The sequence below is a fragment of the Hyla sarda genome, chromosome 8 (genome assembly GCF_029499605.1).
Source record: "Hyla sarda isolate aHylSar1 chromosome 8, aHylSar1.hap1, whole genome shotgun sequence".
NCBI classification, from domain to species: Eukaryota; Metazoa; Chordata; class Amphibia; order Anura; family Hylidae; genus Hyla; species Hyla sarda.
Genome location: NC_079196.1, coordinates 27,655,583 through 27,672,833, shown reverse-complemented (window position 1 = coordinate 27,672,833; position 17,251 = coordinate 27,655,583). Strand labels below are relative to the sequence as shown.

Sequence of the window (17,251 nt, the reverse complement as noted above, 5' to 3'; positions counted from 1 at the left end):
AGCGGAATGGAATTCCGTGCGGAATTCCGCGAGCGGAATTTACGCAGTGTGAACAGTGCAGAGTAAAATACATTGACGTTAATGGCAAAGCAGATGTTAATTATTTCTAAGCGGAGAATTCAGGAGGAATTACTCGAGTAAATTCCTCTTAAATTACTTCCTAACAATTACCTTACGGACCCCCATAGTCGGGGGAGATGGGGGGGGGGGGGTACTGATAGGGTTATCAATAAGTGGCACAAATACATATACAAAGAAATGCACACACTTTAAAGATGTAGTGATGATAACGGGAGTAAAGACACTATGGAGTGTACAGGGATAACGCTGCCATATAGGACACAAAGCTATCAAGTTATCAAAGCTATGTATCATATAGTTAACATAAATTATATTGCAATACTGTGTGTAAAACCAGGACCATCATAAAGTACGGTACATATAAAGAGCAGTGTAATATTCTACATAAAAGTAATGCTACCATATAGTGCACATAAATAATATCGCCATACCATACATTTAAAGAGTGCCATCATTCAGTGCACATAAAGAGCAGAGCCATACTATACATATAACTAATGCTACCATATAGTACACATAAGTAATATGACTACACACACACACATTAGATATATATATATATATATATATATATATATATATATATATATATATATATATATATATATATATATATATATAGTGCCATCATACACTGCACATAAAGAGCAGGGCCATATTATACATTTAACAAATGCTACTTCACAGCGCTCATAAATAATATTGCTATATCATACATATAACTAGTGCCACCATACAGTGCACATAAATAATATCACCATACCATACGTATAGCTAGTGCCACCATACAGTGCACATAAATAATATCACCATACCATACATATAACTAGTGCCACCATACAGTGCACATAAAGAGCAGTGCCATATTGTACATATAACTAGTGCTACTTTACAGTGTTCATAAACATATATTACCATACCCTACAACCAGTGCCATCTCCATACATTCATACTCGTTCCATCATGCCTTACACATACACAACATGGACATACTGTACTCTACATGTAACTAGTGTCACCATAAAATACATATATAGAACATGGCCATACTGTACATAAAACTAATGCCACCATGCAGTACATATAAATAACCTTACTATACTGTAAACATAACTAATGCCACCATACAGTATACACAAAGTACATTCCTCTACTGTAAATATAAGAAATGTAACCATACAGTACACATAAATATCATTGATATTTCATACATATACAGTAACTAATACCACCAAACAGTACACAAATAACCTTGCCATAATGTTCATATAGCAAGGGCCACGTAAGGAACCACCATATACTGTACATATAATTAATGCCACCATACAGTGCATACAAAGAACCTTGCCATAATGTTCATATAGCTAGGGCCACCATATGGTACACGTAAGAACCATGATACACTGTACATATAATTAATGCCACCACACAGTGCACACAAAGAACCTTAAGTTACTGTGAATAAAACTAATGCCACTATACAATGCCTATAATATTGCTATACCATACATAAACAGTAACAGGTAGGTACCACAATACAGTAGACATAAAGAACCTTGCCCTATTACACATATAACTAATGCCACCATATGGTGCACAAAAATAATATTGCCATACTATACATATACCGTAACTAGTACTTTCACACAGTACACAGATAACCTTGCCATGACGTACATATAGCTAGGGCCACCATATAGTACACGTAAGAAACAATCCCATACTGTACATATAACTAATGCTGCCATCTGATGAACATAAATAATATTGTCATACCATACAGTACCTAGTGTAACAAAAATGGACATGGTGTACATTGTCACGATAAACTCTACTCATAGATAATGTCAAAACCCAGCTCACATCTATAATGCTACTTGATTGTACACATAATACTGCCATACTGTATGCATAAATAGTGCGGCCTTACTGTACACATAAATAACACAGCCAAACTGTACACTCTACACACATAACACACTCAAATAATGTTGGCAAGTAACAAAACCATTAGTGTCCCCTCTGATGTTATAATCAAAGCCAACAGAGTGCCCTCCATAAATAATAGTGCCAGCACAGTATAGCGGTATTATCTGTAGAAGTCTAAGGAAGCAAAAAAGGGTTTGTGGGATCATCTGTGATGCTCTAAGGCAATCTTTCCAATTTGGCTGTTGCAAAACTACAACTCCCAGTATGCCCGGACAGCCTTTGGCTGTCCGGGCATGCTGGGAGTTGTAGTTTTGCAACAGCTGGAGGCACCATGGTTAGGAAACAGACTGCCCTCCATAAATAATAGTTGCCGGCACAGTATAGCGGTATTACCTGTAGAAGTCTAAGGAAGCAAAAAAGGGTTTGTGGGACCATGGGCATGCTGGGAGTTGTAGTTTTGAGACATCTGGAGGTCCACAGGTTGAAGACCACTGCTCTAAGGCAATGTTTCCAATTCGGTTGTTGCATAACTACAACTCCCAGCATGCCCAGACAGCAAAAGGCTGTAAGGGCATGCTGGGCATTGTAGTACAAGAGGATTTTGATCCCATAATTTCCCTTCCTTTGAGCAGTGCTTATCATACTGTACTCATAGATGTAAAGGCTTTACATGGCCTGTAGGTGGGGATGTTGAGTCAGAAATCTGTGGTTTTACACAGGACTGCAGGAGTGATGACAATCCCCCAAAAACATTACAAACCCATGTAACCTACACCTGCCTAGTGTTACACTGTGTCGCCTTTTCCTTGGGATGACAGTATATACCATATATTAAGAAATAGCCGTTTAATACGTTTTCTAAAGTAGCGTTCGTCGTCCCTTTATAAATATAACTTTTCGGACACATGTAGCAGAGCTGAGAGCGGCACAGCGCCATTTTTTGCGGTTTCACATAGGACTGCAGATAAGAGGATGCACGGTGTAACAATCGCGAAAAAGAAAAGTCTGATGACAAATCTGACTCTGCTACGTATGCGCAAATAACTGTTGGTTGTATTCATGGATATTATGCTGCTATTTTCTGACTGTATATTGGCATTGATACTAATTAAAGGGCATGTTCATGAATTGAAGAACAGAGCTAATTTCTTCCAATAACAGCGCCGCACCTGTCCTCAGGTTGTATGTGGTGTTGCAACTCAGCTTCATGCACATTAATGGGCACTGTCAGATTTAAAAAAATAAAAATAAATGAATATGTTGGACGTCTTGGCAAAAAATTCCCCTTTCTAATATAATTAATAAGAACATTTTATTTCCTTTTTATTGAAATCATGGCCTATAAATAAAAAAATAAAAAATACCACTAGGGGTCCCCATACCATCCAGAACGTAATCTTGTCCGGCTGCAACATCATCTTTGTCCCAGCTGAAGCACAGGCGGGGACAAAGTCCGGGAAGTGAGGGCAGGACTATCACTCCTCTGTGATCACTCCTGTCCTATCAGACTGCAGCATGAAAACAGAGAGGAAGGGGTTACAGAGCAGGAGGCAGTGATTGTATGGAGAGACCCAGAACAGCAAAGCAGACTCAGGGAGGAAGCAAATGCATGCTGAGTGAGGGCGGGCTCAGTGCTTGCCTCGGACACACCCCTTCCTGAGAAGTTGATGCCAGAAATAGTGAGCAGCTGTATAGAGGTATTTGTGAGCCAAATACAGAAGCTAGACACATAAAAAAGACATGTCAAGCATCAGCATGACCTAGTGAGTAACATATAGAAGCATTATTTTTTTCTGTGATATCACAGGTATGCTTTAAAGGGGTACTCCGGTGAAAACCTTTTTTCTTTTAAATCAACTGGTGGCAGAAAGTTAAACATATTTGTAAATTACTTCTATTAAAAAATCTTAATCCTTCCAGTACTTATTAGCTGCTGAATGCTACAGAGGAAATTCCTTTCTTTTTGGAACACTGATGACATCACGAGCACAGTGCTCTCTGCTGACATCCTTCCACAGGAAGGATTAAGATTTTTTAATAGAAGTCATTTACAAATATGTTTAACTTTCTGCCACCAATTGATTTAAAAGAAAAAAGGTTTTCACCGGAGTACCCCTTTAATGCAGAGGTCTCAAACTGTGGCCCTCCAGATGTTGCAAAACTTCAACTCCCAGCATGCCCGGACAGCCAAAGGCTGTCCGGGCATGCTGGGAGTTGAAGTTTTGCAACATCTGGGGGCCAAAGTGTGAGACCACTGCTTTAATAGAACTTAGCTGCAATACCACATACAACCTGAGGACAGGTGTGGAGCAGTTTTTTGAAGAAATCAGCTCTGTTATTGTAAGTCTAAATAACCCCTTTAATAGCTTCAAAATGACAATTTCTGTTTTAATGCTCATCCCAACAGGTCAAAAGAATTAGGGACAGATGTAGCAGAGCTCTATCAGCTTGATCACAGCACTTTGCAACATCTTAACAGATAATTAGTAGGGATTTCGCGAATATGAGGACGAATATTCATCCCATATTCGTGAAATTCGAATATTCGTTATATTCGTGAAGTTTTTTTGAATTGCGAAATGTTGCTATTGCGAATGCGAAATTAATAGCGAAATTTCGCTCGTCTGCACATGCGCGCTATAACATCATGCGAGGGACGTTGCTAGGGACGTTGCTAAGCTCTGACAACTGTGCTTGCAGAACTCTCATTGGCTCACAGGCATAAGTAGGGCGGAATTTCCACGAATATTCGCATCGCATAAACCTTTCGCCTCACAGTCTCCTCCCTGGGTCTTTAATGATACAAGCCTTGCATTTATCAGTCAAAGGAGATCCCTACAATGTGCTCAGTTTTTAAAAAAGTTTGCAAAAAAGACGAATACTCGTAATAGCGAATTTTAATCGCGAAATTCGTAATATCCGCGAATTCGCGAATATGCGATATTCGCGACGAATATTCGAATTGCGAATATTCGTGAGCAACACTAATAATTAGGAATTTTTGTATAGGACTGCGAGTACACCTGGTACACAAGGGGTCAATGACAAATTTAGCTCTGCTACATACGCGCGTACATTTGCTCCTTCAAATTACTGTTCCTAAAAAAAAAATACATACATATATATATATATATATATATATATATATATATATATATATATATATATATATATATATATACACACAGAACTAATTTATATCTAATTGATTATAATATATATATATATACGTAATCCACTGAGGTACTTGTCCGTACCGTATATTGTTAGGTCTCCCAATAATGTGTAGAACAATTGATAGCGCAAAGGGAACCTTTTAAATTATTTTATTGTATAAACATAACACTCGTGGTAGTAATTAAAATATGTATTAGCCACCATACACTACTTATATTGCCGCATCCATTTATAGAGATGTATCACAAGTTGTAGTCCATATGTTCCTTTAGGCCACAATGTTCATTAGTGCGTTTTTAAATTGCATATGAGAGTGTGCGTTTTCTACTTATTATTCAAGGTGCGCTAGTGACCTCTGTCTTCTGTACGTGCCTCCCACACACCTTGATTGTCCATGTGTGGTAACAGAAGTTTTGGATGTGCTTTTATTATTCATAGAGGTATTTCGATTGTGTGCCTCTATAGCAACTTACTGTCCATCTGTTAATGGCAAATTATGTCACAGTCTTTTAGATATTTGCACATAGAACGATGCGTATTGCACATTATGATCATGTCTATTTGAATTATTGCACACACTTATTGCACATATTCCTTATTACACATAGCACTTATTGCACTTATCTCTTTTTCGGCTTCTTAAGTAGTAGGAGCCTCTTTATAGGTAATTGCCGGTCCGACGCGTTTCCTCTTACGATTCTTCCGGGACTCTTTTTCGGCTTTTTTTACTCCTCCTGTATCCTTTTTAGATGCGGCACTGAGGACGGCCGTCCTCAGTGCCGCATCTAAAAAGGATACAGGAGGAGTAAAAAAAGCCGAAAACAAGTCCCGGAAGAATCGTAAGAGGAAACGCGTCGGACCGGCAATTACCTATAAAGAGGCTCCTATCCGAAAGAAACTAGAAGCACCAACTACTTAAGAAGCACACTCTCATATGCACTTTAAAAACGCACTAATGAACATTGTGGCCTAAAGGAACATACGGACTACAACTTGTGATACATCTCTATAAATGGATGAGGCAATATAAGTAGTGTATGGTGGCTAATACATATTTTAATTACTACCACGAGTGTTATGTTTATACAATAAAATAATTTAAAAGGTTCCCTTTGCGCTATCAATTGTTCTATATATATATATATATATATATATATATATATATATATATATATATATATATATATATATATATAGATATATATATACACACAGAACTAAATTATATCTAATTGATTATAATATATATATATATATATATATATATATATATATATATATATATATATATATATATATACGTCCAAGGAGGAAGACAGCACTAGTCCCTGCTCTTATGCCCGTGACCATCCGGATAACCAGTCCAGATACAGAACATCCAATTGGTATAGGTCACAGCAAAAAGTATGCAGACTCCCAGTTTCAAAAAGGCTGTGGTCTTTATTTAGGTCATCATACTTTTTGCTGTGACCTATACCAATTGGATGTTTATATATATATATATATATATATATATATATATATATATATATATATATATATATATATATATATATATATATATATATATATATATATATATATATACATACACACAGAACTTATTTATATCTAATTGATTATAATATATATATATATATATATATATATATATATATATATATACACACACAGAACTAATTTATATCTAATTGATTATAATATATGTGTATATATATATATATATATATATATATATATATATATATATATATATATATATATATATATATATAATCCGGGTCAATAAGCCGCAGTTATTAGTTATGTTTTGCTCCAGGGCAGGGAGGTGAAGTCACCAAAGGCCAATGATATGAAATGAGAGTCAGGATAGAGACACAGCCTGACAGAAGATACAGTCAGCACTGCAGGGACCTTCCTGCTGACTGACAAAAAAGTCCCTGGAAGAAGTCACGTTTGCCCAGTGCACATTATTAGAGGATGTCATAGGAAAGGCACGTGGCTCCTGACACATGGTGGACGGCACTTACCATTCTGTGCCCGGCTTCTGTAATTCTCTGAATGTCAAATAATTGTCCAGTGTAATATTGTACTCCGCTAAATAGAATGACCGCTATAGAGGCACCTTCTCTTTCTATCACTGACAGAATATCTTCAGTCCTCAGAGAGTCTTCACCCTGTGTGTAAGGAAGGAAATGATGAGAAGATGGTAGATAGATAGATAGATAGATAGATAGATAGATAGATAGATATGAGATAGATAGGTATGAGATCGATAGATAGATAGATAGATAGATATTAGATAGATGGATAGATAGATAGATATGAGATAGATAGATAGATAGATATGAGATATAGACATAGATAGATGGATAGATATGAGATTGATAGATAGATATGAGATAGATAGATAGATAGATAGATAGATAGATAGATATGAGATAGATAAATATGAGCTAGATAGATAGATATGAGCTAGATAGATAGATATGAGCTAGATAGATAGATATATATAGATAGATGGATAGATATGAGATTGATAGATAGATATGAAATAGATAGATAGATATGAGATAGATAGAAAGATATGAGATAGATAGATATGAGATAGATAGATAGATAGACAAAGAATAAGTCAGCCAGCACTTTAGTTGATACCAAACTATTATATGGACCTGGCCTACAGGTGCACGCTACTAGGCTAGATATACAGCAACAGAAGAATGCAGCAGCACACTGCCAGCACAAGGATATAGGTGAAACATGAACATGCAGATAAAACATGGAGAGCTATACAGCTATGGTGTAATAGATGCAAATGTGAAACTATGAAATAGTGAGGCACTTAGCTCGCAAATTTGTCTCCGCCGGCGGTCAAATAGCTTGGACCGTCCCACCGCGATAAGGTGGCCTCATTGGGACGGACCGTACACTGTGAATATGCCTCTGTGTGAACAGTTCAGTAAGCATGGCAGGATATGGAACATCCAAGACACCTTATATACACCTGATAGAGGTGGGTGGGGTGCAAGAGCCAACATGGAGGTAGCCACTCCCCCGTGGCCAGGTCCATATAATAGTTGGTATCAACTAAAGTGCTGGCTGACTTATTCTTTGTCTGTATTGCACATATACATCTAGCTGTATAGCTCTCCATGTTTTATCTGCATATTCATGTTTCACCTATATCCTTGTGCTGGCAGTGTGCTGCTGCATTCTTCTGTTGCTAGATAGATGTGAGATAGATATGAGATAGATAGATATGAGATAGATAGATAGATAGATAGATAGATATGAGATAGATAGATAGGTAGATATGAGATAGATAGATAGATATGAGATAGATACATATAAGATAGATAGATATGAGATAGATAGATATGAGATTGATAGATAGATAGATATTATACACCATAAAGTTGATATAAACTACATTTCATAGCATGCCCAGACAGTTGTAGTTTTGTATCATCTGTATCATCTGGATGTCCACAATTTGCAGACCACTGCTCTTTTCCAACCAGGGTGCCTCTAGCTGATGCAAAACTACAACTCCTTATATGTTCGGACAGCCAAGATGTCCAACCTTCAGTCCTCCAACTGTTGCAAAACTACAGCCATTACCTGTCCAGGCATGCTGGGAGTTGTAGTCTTGCAACAGCTGGAGGGCTGCCGGTTGGACACCTTGGCTCTAGAGCCTCCTTATCTTCTATGTATAATCCTCGCTTGCCCTTTAAATGAGTCCAGGCTTTGCACAGTACAAAGTAGCTGGACTGGAAGGGATGTGCGCACTATAATCTCTACGACTTCAGAAGAGTCTGGAGGCTTCATCTTCTCGCCATCTTGACCACCTGGTCCTCTCTATAGACCAATTTATAGACGGGGGAGGGGAGCCAAAGACCGAACTGTGCCCATAAATAATTCATTTGATGACCGAAAGATGTCCCTCCCGAGGACCTGCAGCGTTTTTGTCTCACGTTCTTAGAAATCTCTGCTAATTTGGTAGTGGTATCGGAGCGGCGCGCTGCAGAACTCGCAGTTAGGGGAGCTCTTTACCAGAGACACACTGCAGGGTTTCATTCGTTTAAAACCAGTAAATCTCCTGACGGTAAGGAGATGGGGAGTAAAATGTTTGTGTGCTGGGAGACTCATTAGTCGGTCGGTATACGGTTATTTATACGGCTTTAATGCAATCGTTAAAGGTTTTACGGAACATAGCCTTTAAAGAATGGCGGGGACATAAAATGGCACGCAGCCCCGCCGAATGTTCTGGCGAGTATATCGTAGCCTTCTAAAATGTTAATGATGACACCATTGAGAAATTGTCCCTTTTTGTGGGAAAAAAAATGTTTTTACGAAAACTGGGTTTGGAGAGACATCTACCGTGCTTCTTATTCAGTCTGTTATAAAGAAGATCCGGCAGCTCTCGGGATGTGTGAATACTTGGATTCCAAAAAGAGAGAACAATTCTGGAGCGTCTATTCTCTGCATTGTGCCATTTTCTATTGTTTCTCCTGGAAACATATGAACAAACTGACAAGTGGGAGGAGACAAGTGAAACTAAAGTAACAATGGCCAAAACTGAATCTAGTAGATTTGCCATCGAGTCGTTTTGTCTGGCCAAATTAGTCTCATTTTTAGGTGCTCTGACTGCCAAAAAAAAGATGGATACAGTCCTAGGAGATCTCAGATGGTCATCTTGGATTTTTCTGGGCAACTGGAACACTTTCCAAGTTAAATTTGTCTAGAATAAACTAATCGACTTGGGTTCCTGTCGTTTTTGGCATTAATATTCCTATCAAAGACAGGAGTCCCTGCTCTTATACAGAACACTAAGCAGCTGTGCACATTTGCAGCATCATTATTTATCTTTGGGCCACTCGGTGTACTTTCTTTGGTAATCTACACTATGAGTTTAGGGTGTCATAGAAAGTAGGTACAGGAGCAGGGACTCCTGTCAAAAGCTGTAGTCCTTGCTCTTGCACAGTAACAGTTTCTCCGCCACCTAACTAGTTGGTGAGTGCTAAATTACCCCTAAACATAAGAAAAACATCCAATTTTTTTAAATGTCTCTTAAAGGAATGCAGAGGTAAAGGAAAGAGCACCCCTGCCACGTCCACTGCCAGTCAGCACGTTGGTGGCATAAGAAGCTTTGTAGGCACCAACTATCTGCCAGACCCAGTACAGGTAGCAGTAGCTTGGTGCCTAGTGGTAATAGTAGCAGGAGCATCAGCAAGGAAATGTTGCCATTGTCTTCCAGGGGTTGTGTGATTTCAAAGAGTAATAAGCCCCATGTGGACTTGGTTGACTCCTTCTCGGTCATCTCAAGAGGAGGGAAATTCTGACAATATATCAGTGAATTCCTCATTGTATACAGTTACATGGTGCGGTGGAAGTGCCCCCCCCCCCCCCCACACACACACACACACTAGTGCTAAGCAGAAGGATAGCATTATTGATGAAAAGGCGTTGTGTAAGGAGAGTCAGCCCTTGGAGAGTAGGGTAGAGGTGGTGGATGTGGAAGCAGTGACCGAGCATAGCACTAGTGGGACTGGTGGTGGTGGGCATGGTGGTGAGATTGTAAGGCATCATGGTGGATATGCTGAGGCTGATCAAGGAGGCTACGATCAGACCTCAGAAGTTCTTACTGAGAGGAGTGGTGGAGATGATGAGGAGTTTGATGATTGGGATGTCAGAAGGCCTGTTGGTTAGGGCAGCTCAGGAGCGGGTGACGGTGACGCACTACATCTGCAGGCTTTAGATAAACTCTTTCCAGAGAAAGGTCACAGTTGGGTGGTAGTGTACCTATTTTTTAATGGTATCCTGCCTTGTGGAACTTCTTTTTTTATCATATCTGGTGCAAAAAAACAGTCACAGTGCTGTCTTGGCAAAAATAAAGTAATACACAGCCAGGGTCCGGGATTAGGAATGATAGCTGTACGTGAGCACATGGAGTGGCATCACAAGGCCTGGCTAGAAGTATCACTAATCCTCCACTGCCTGACTTCTGCTGGCTACTACTAGATCTAGTGCACTACTGCCTGCTTTCCACTGGCTACTTTTTCGTAATGAAGGATGGGTCCCTCTGTTTTGGGCCTAAGATATGTTTTCGTCTCTATCTTTTGGTTAATTGCACTATTTTATCTGCTGGTTTTACTAAGGAATGAAATAAATTGTAGTTATTATGTGCACCATTTTGCTTATTCTATTTTTGCTGGATGAAGAGACTCAGCACTGCACAACAGATTTAGGGGAGGCAGTGAATGCATGGTAAGTGAGGGCGGGCTCAGGGCTTGCCTCGGACATGCCCATTCCTGAGCAGTGGATGTCAGAATGAAAGAGCAGCAGAACAGAGGGATTTGTGAGCCAAATACAGAAGCTAGACACATAAAAAGACATATAAATCATCTGCATGACCTAGTGAGTAATATATAGAAGCATTATTTTTTATACATTTTTCTTGTGATATTACAGGTATGCTTTAATAAATAAGGGATATAAACCCCCAAATGGTGCCATTAAAAATACAAACTGTCCTGCATAAAAGATGCTAGGTAAGGTTGATATTAAAAATATTAAAATAATAAAAAAAATGTATACTTAAAAAAAAAAAAAAAAAAAATAATAATAATAATAATAATAATAATAATAAGCTATAACTATTAGAATGCAAAATTGAAAACATTAAGAAGAATAAATAATGAGCAATAAGGCCTTAATTGTATTGGTCAATAAGGGGCTTAAAATTAATTAGCCCTGAATGTTGATTTTTTTTTTTTTGATTCTAAAAACAAAATTGTCCTCCAGGTTGGAGATTCCTATTTAGGGGAATTACTCTCCTAGAATGAAGTACAGATAATGTAAAGGTTTGTCTTAAATGAAGCAATGTACTAATGTGGTAGGAGGCCACACTTGAAATGACACCTTGACATTTGCCAACCTCCTTATTTTATATGATTGCTAATTACAAGACATTGAAAGGAGTTATAATTAACCATAAAGTGCGGCTCTCCCTCCGCGAGAGGCTTTCATTTCCCCGGAGTGTAATTAACTTGGAACCCTGCATAATAATGATATCATCCATTTTTAATTCCCAAGGGACTAGTATCAGTGCGCTACATTCATTCGGACCCCGGCTGTCAAACACTATATTGTTAGCTTGTTCACTTGATCTCACACAGACCTTTGAAAAAAAAGAACATAAAAAGAACAGCATAAAGGGTAAAGAAGAGATGGAGGTTTCAAAACAGAAACTCAAAAATAAAAGCGTTGAGTGGTACGAACCTTGCGGGGATGGACGAGGAGCATACTTGTCTCCACATCAAGACCGTGAAGACCAATCTGGGATTCAACAGCGTACTGTAAGACACAATTGTCTGTTTAGAACCATCACATGGTATAAGGTATGACATACAGCAGCTAATGAGATTTACTGAGGAAGTTAAAGAGGTATTCTGTTATAAGAACATTGTATTTAAATAAGACTATCATCACCCCAAGATATAAAACTTACTAATATAGTGTAATGATTAATATAGTGTAATGGTTAATTCAGCATGTTTTTGCATGATTCACCCAACAGGAAGTTATGTAGTCCTCTCATTGTCAGTATGGTGTTGTCACCAGCTTTCTGGACCATCCCTCTCTCCTGACAGGAAGTTGTGTAGTTCTCTCATTGTCAGATTGGTATTGTCACCAGCTCCCTGGATCATCCCTCTCTCCTGACAGGAAGTTGTGTAGTCCTCTTATTGTCAGTGTAGTGTTATTTCAGCAGCTCCCCGGCTCCCCCTTATCTCCTGAAATAACTAATCCTCCTCTACTGTCGGAGGAGTTGCGGCTGGATCCTGTCTCTGAGCTCTAGCCTCATCCCCTGAGTTATGACTTTACCTCTGACCAGCCCTGCAGCCATAAATCATTACCATCGCCCTGTTATATACCTATGTATATCTATTGAGATATTTAAGGACAATGAGATGTTTTTACAGGATGCTGCCTTGTGATGATTGATGCTACAAGCAGAGGAGAAACAGACAGAGAATGTATACAGCAGGCACTGCAACCTCAATGATTATGCACACTGTTCTGGGCAGGATTTCTGTGACAAAGGATTAGGCAGGGTGGTGGGTGATGTGCAGCTGAGGGAAAGCAATTTATTCTGGGTATTGTAGTGCTAAGCAACTGCTCAACCAGTGAGTACTAAGACCCCCAAAACAAAATTATTTTAGTAAAGTTCCAAGAAAAATGCACTCGGCACTACCTGGTGTAATGGTCAGTTAGTCGAGGTAAATCTGAATATGCAGTAAATGGTCCCCTGGAAGCTGTAGTGGGTCTATACTGGTGCTGACACGCAGGAATCAGGTGTGGTAGAAGATATAGCATACAGTAGAGATGCGGAGCACGCACCCAGACTTGCTTGCAATAGCTTCTTTATTGTTCACATGAACATGCGGGGTACAGCATGCAGGGGAGCAGGTGGTGAAGACGCGGGGGTATGGAGCTGGCGACGGACTGTTATCGCGCCGAGGCGCTTTGTCAGGCCAGGTATAGTGCCCCCATGTATAGTTGTAGGCCCCTATATGGGGCAGTATAGGGGCCTACAACTATATATGGGGGCAGTATAGGGGCCTACAACTATATATGTGGGCAGTATAGGGGCCTACAACTATATATGGGGCAGTATAGGGGCCTACAACTATATATGGGGCAGTATAGGGGCCTACAACTATATATGGGGCAGCATAGGGGCCTACGACTATATATGGGGGCAGTATAGGAGCCTACAACTATATATGGGGGCAGTATAGGGGCCTACAACTATATATGGGGGCAGTATAGGGGCCTACAACTATATATGTGGCAGAATAGGGGCCTACAACTATATATGGGGCAGTATAGGGGCCTACAACTATATATGGGGCAGTATAGGCGCCTACAACTATATATGGGGCAGTATAGGGGCCTACAACTATATATGGGGCAGTATAGGGGCCTACAACTATATATGGGGCAGTATAGGGGCCTACAACTATATATGGGGCGGTATAGGGGCCTACAACTATATATGGGGCAGTATAGGAGCCTACAACTATATATGGGGCAGTATAGGAGCCTACAACTATATATGGGGCAGTATAGGGGCCTACAACTATATATGGGGCAGTATAGGAGCCTACAACTATATATGGGGCAGTATAGGGGCCTACAACTATATATGGGGCAGTATAGGGGCCAACAATTATATAAGGTAGCAGAATAAGAGCCTACAACTATATATGTGGGCAGTATAGGGGCCTACAACTATATATGGGGCAGTATAGGGGCCTACAACTATATATGGGGCAGTATAGGGCCTACAACTATATATGGGGCAGTATAGCGGCCTACAACTATATATGGGGCAGTATAGCGGCCTACAACTATATATGGAGCAGTATAGGGCCTACAACTATATATGGGGCAGTATAGGGCCTACAACTATATATGGGGCAGTCTATGGGCCTACAACTATATATGGGGCAGTATAGGGCCTACAACTATATATGGGGCAGTCTATGGGCCTACAACTATATATGGGGCAGTATAGGGCCTACAACTATATATGGGGCAGTCTATGGGTCTACAACTATATATGGGGCAGTATAGGGGCCTACAATTATATAAGGTAGCAGAATAGGAACCTACAACAATATATGGGGGCAGTATAGGAGCACAGAACTATATATGGGGGAAGAATAGGGGTTTACAACTATATGTATGGGGCAGTATAGGGGCCTACAATTATATATGGTAACAGAATAGGAGCCTACAACTATATACATGGGGCAGTATAGGGGCCTACAATTATATACGGTAACAGAATAGGAGCCTACAACTATATATGGGGCAGTCTATGGGCCTACAACTATATATGGGGCAGTATAGGGGCCTACAACTATATATGGGGCAGTATGGGGTGATTTCTTTTGGAGGAGGCTCTGGCTTCTTTCTGGAAGAGAGCTAATTTGCATAACTCCTTCCCATGAATCATTGCCCGATATTAAGCCTCCGTACACCACTGCGTCTCTACAATGAGAACCAGAACCCTCCAATTTGCTCTATAGGGAAGTATCTAAGACTCGGGCTCTGTGACTGTCTCTTGATCTGATGAAGGTGATTGTTTCCCACAACGCATCATCCTTGTGAGACTTATTAATTAAAAAAAAGTTTCTTTTTACTGAAAATCCCGAGACTGTGGAAATGACTTCTTTGCATGAGTGGACAGCGGCCGACATCTAAAGATTTTTGTTCTTTTTTCTGTCTTTTTTTTTTTGTGCTCTTACTGCCTGTAGTTCACGGAGGATTATCTATACCGTGATACATTGTCAAAAATTACGAGGAGAAACTGTTCCTATGTTCCTATTTTAGCCTTATCCATGCCAAGTTACAGAACAGTATTTTGTGTTTTTGTAAGTTCACTGCTTGCTGTCAGTGAATGTAGAACATCTGCAACAATTATGCTCTACTGACACAAGCATTTGGATCATTACAAGCAAGCACCCTGTGCCGCCTTGACGTGAACATGACATCCTCTAGATCAGTGGTCTTCAAACTTTGTGCCTCCAGCTGTTGCAAAACTACAACTCACAGCATGCCGGACAGCCTTCGGCTGTCCGGGCATGCTGGGAGTTGTAGTATTGCAACAACTGGAGGTCCACAGTTTGGAGATCACTTGATTTAGAAGTTTCCATGGACATTTCTATTGAGTGCATTGTGTTTGCTTATCTGGGATTAGAAAAAAACAGACTTGTTTTCTTCCAAAAACAGCGCCGCACCTGTCTTCAGGTTGTCTGTGGTGTTACAACTCGGCGTCATTCACTTCAGTGGAACTGACCTGCAATACCACACACAAACTGAGAACAAGAGGGGCGCTGTTTTTGGAAGAAAGTGGTTCTGTTTCTCTCATCCTGGATGAACCTTTATAAGGGGTACTCCTTCCAAAAAACATCTTATCCCCTATCCAAAGGATAGGGGATAAGATGTCTGATCGTGGGGGTTCCGCCCCTTGGGACCCCACGATCTCTGGCGCAGCACCCCAGTCATCCATGCACATCGCCACGCCCCCTTCATTCATGTCTATGGGAGGAAAAGTGATGGCTACGTACTAGCGTCCGTGTTCCGGACGCCGCCGCTGCTGGCCTGGAGATTGCGGAGGTCCCCAGTGGCAGAACCCCCATGGTCAGACATCTTATCTCCTATCCTTTGCATAGGGGGATAAGATGTTTTCAGCAGAGTACCCCTTTAGAGTCTATTCACATGTGCAGTGTTCTGCGCAGATGTGATGCGCAGATTTGATGAGCAGAATTTCTAGCTGTGTTTAATCATTCAGTTTACATTGAAATCTGCAGCAGAAAATCCTTTGCATCAAATCTATGCAGAATACTGTTTGTATGAAAAGACCCTTACTCCGGATGGTACCAAAAAGTTAAACAGATTTTTAAATTACTTCTATTATAAAATCTTAATCCTTCCAGTACTTATTAGCTGCTGAATACTACAGAACACAATGCTTTCTGCTGACATCATGACCACAGTGCTCTCTGCTGACATCTCTGTCCATTTTAGGAACTGTCCAGAGCAGCATATGTTTGCTATGTTTTCCACCGGAGTACCCCTTTAAAACACCATTCAAGAGAATATAGATTACAGTGGCTCCTTATTGACTAGGGTATGGCAGAGGGACGGTATGCAGGGTATTATTATTTAATTTATATACTTACTAACATTGAAACTAGAAATGCCTCAAATTGTCCGCTTTTGGGTGGACTTTATTTAAACTGGTTTTCAGGACTATCTGGGCAAAATTGGGACTGTTGACAAGTATGCATACACAGAATATCAGCAGTAGAGATGAGCGAACTTACAGTAAATTCGATTCGTCACAAACTTCTCGGCTCGGCAGTTGATGACTTATCCTGCGTAATTTAGTTCAGCCTTCAGATGCTCCGGTGGGCTGGAAAAGGTGGATACAGTCCTAGGAAAGAGTCTCCTAGGACTGTATCCACCTTTTCCAGCCCACGGGAGCACC

At 40.0% G+C, this 17,251-nt stretch overlaps 1 protein-coding gene across 9 annotated transcripts in view; it reads right to left on the bottom strand.

Moving 5' to 3' along the window:
- Positions 1 to 17,251, bottom strand: part of KYNU (kynureninase) — a 186,731-nt gene that overhangs the window by 60,382 nt on the left and 109,098 nt on the right. For all 9 annotated transcript variants that reach the window (XM_056535590.1, XM_056535587.1, XM_056535589.1 and 6 more), the window contains 2 exons: positions 12,472 to 12,546; positions 7,218 to 7,364 (listed from right to left, as the gene is read on the bottom strand). In XM_056535590.1, the coding sequence (XP_056391565.1) occupies positions 7,218 to 7,364; positions 12,472 to 12,546 (222 nt within the window). The remainder of the gene's footprint in view (positions 1 to 7,217; positions 7,365 to 12,471; positions 12,547 to 17,251) is intronic.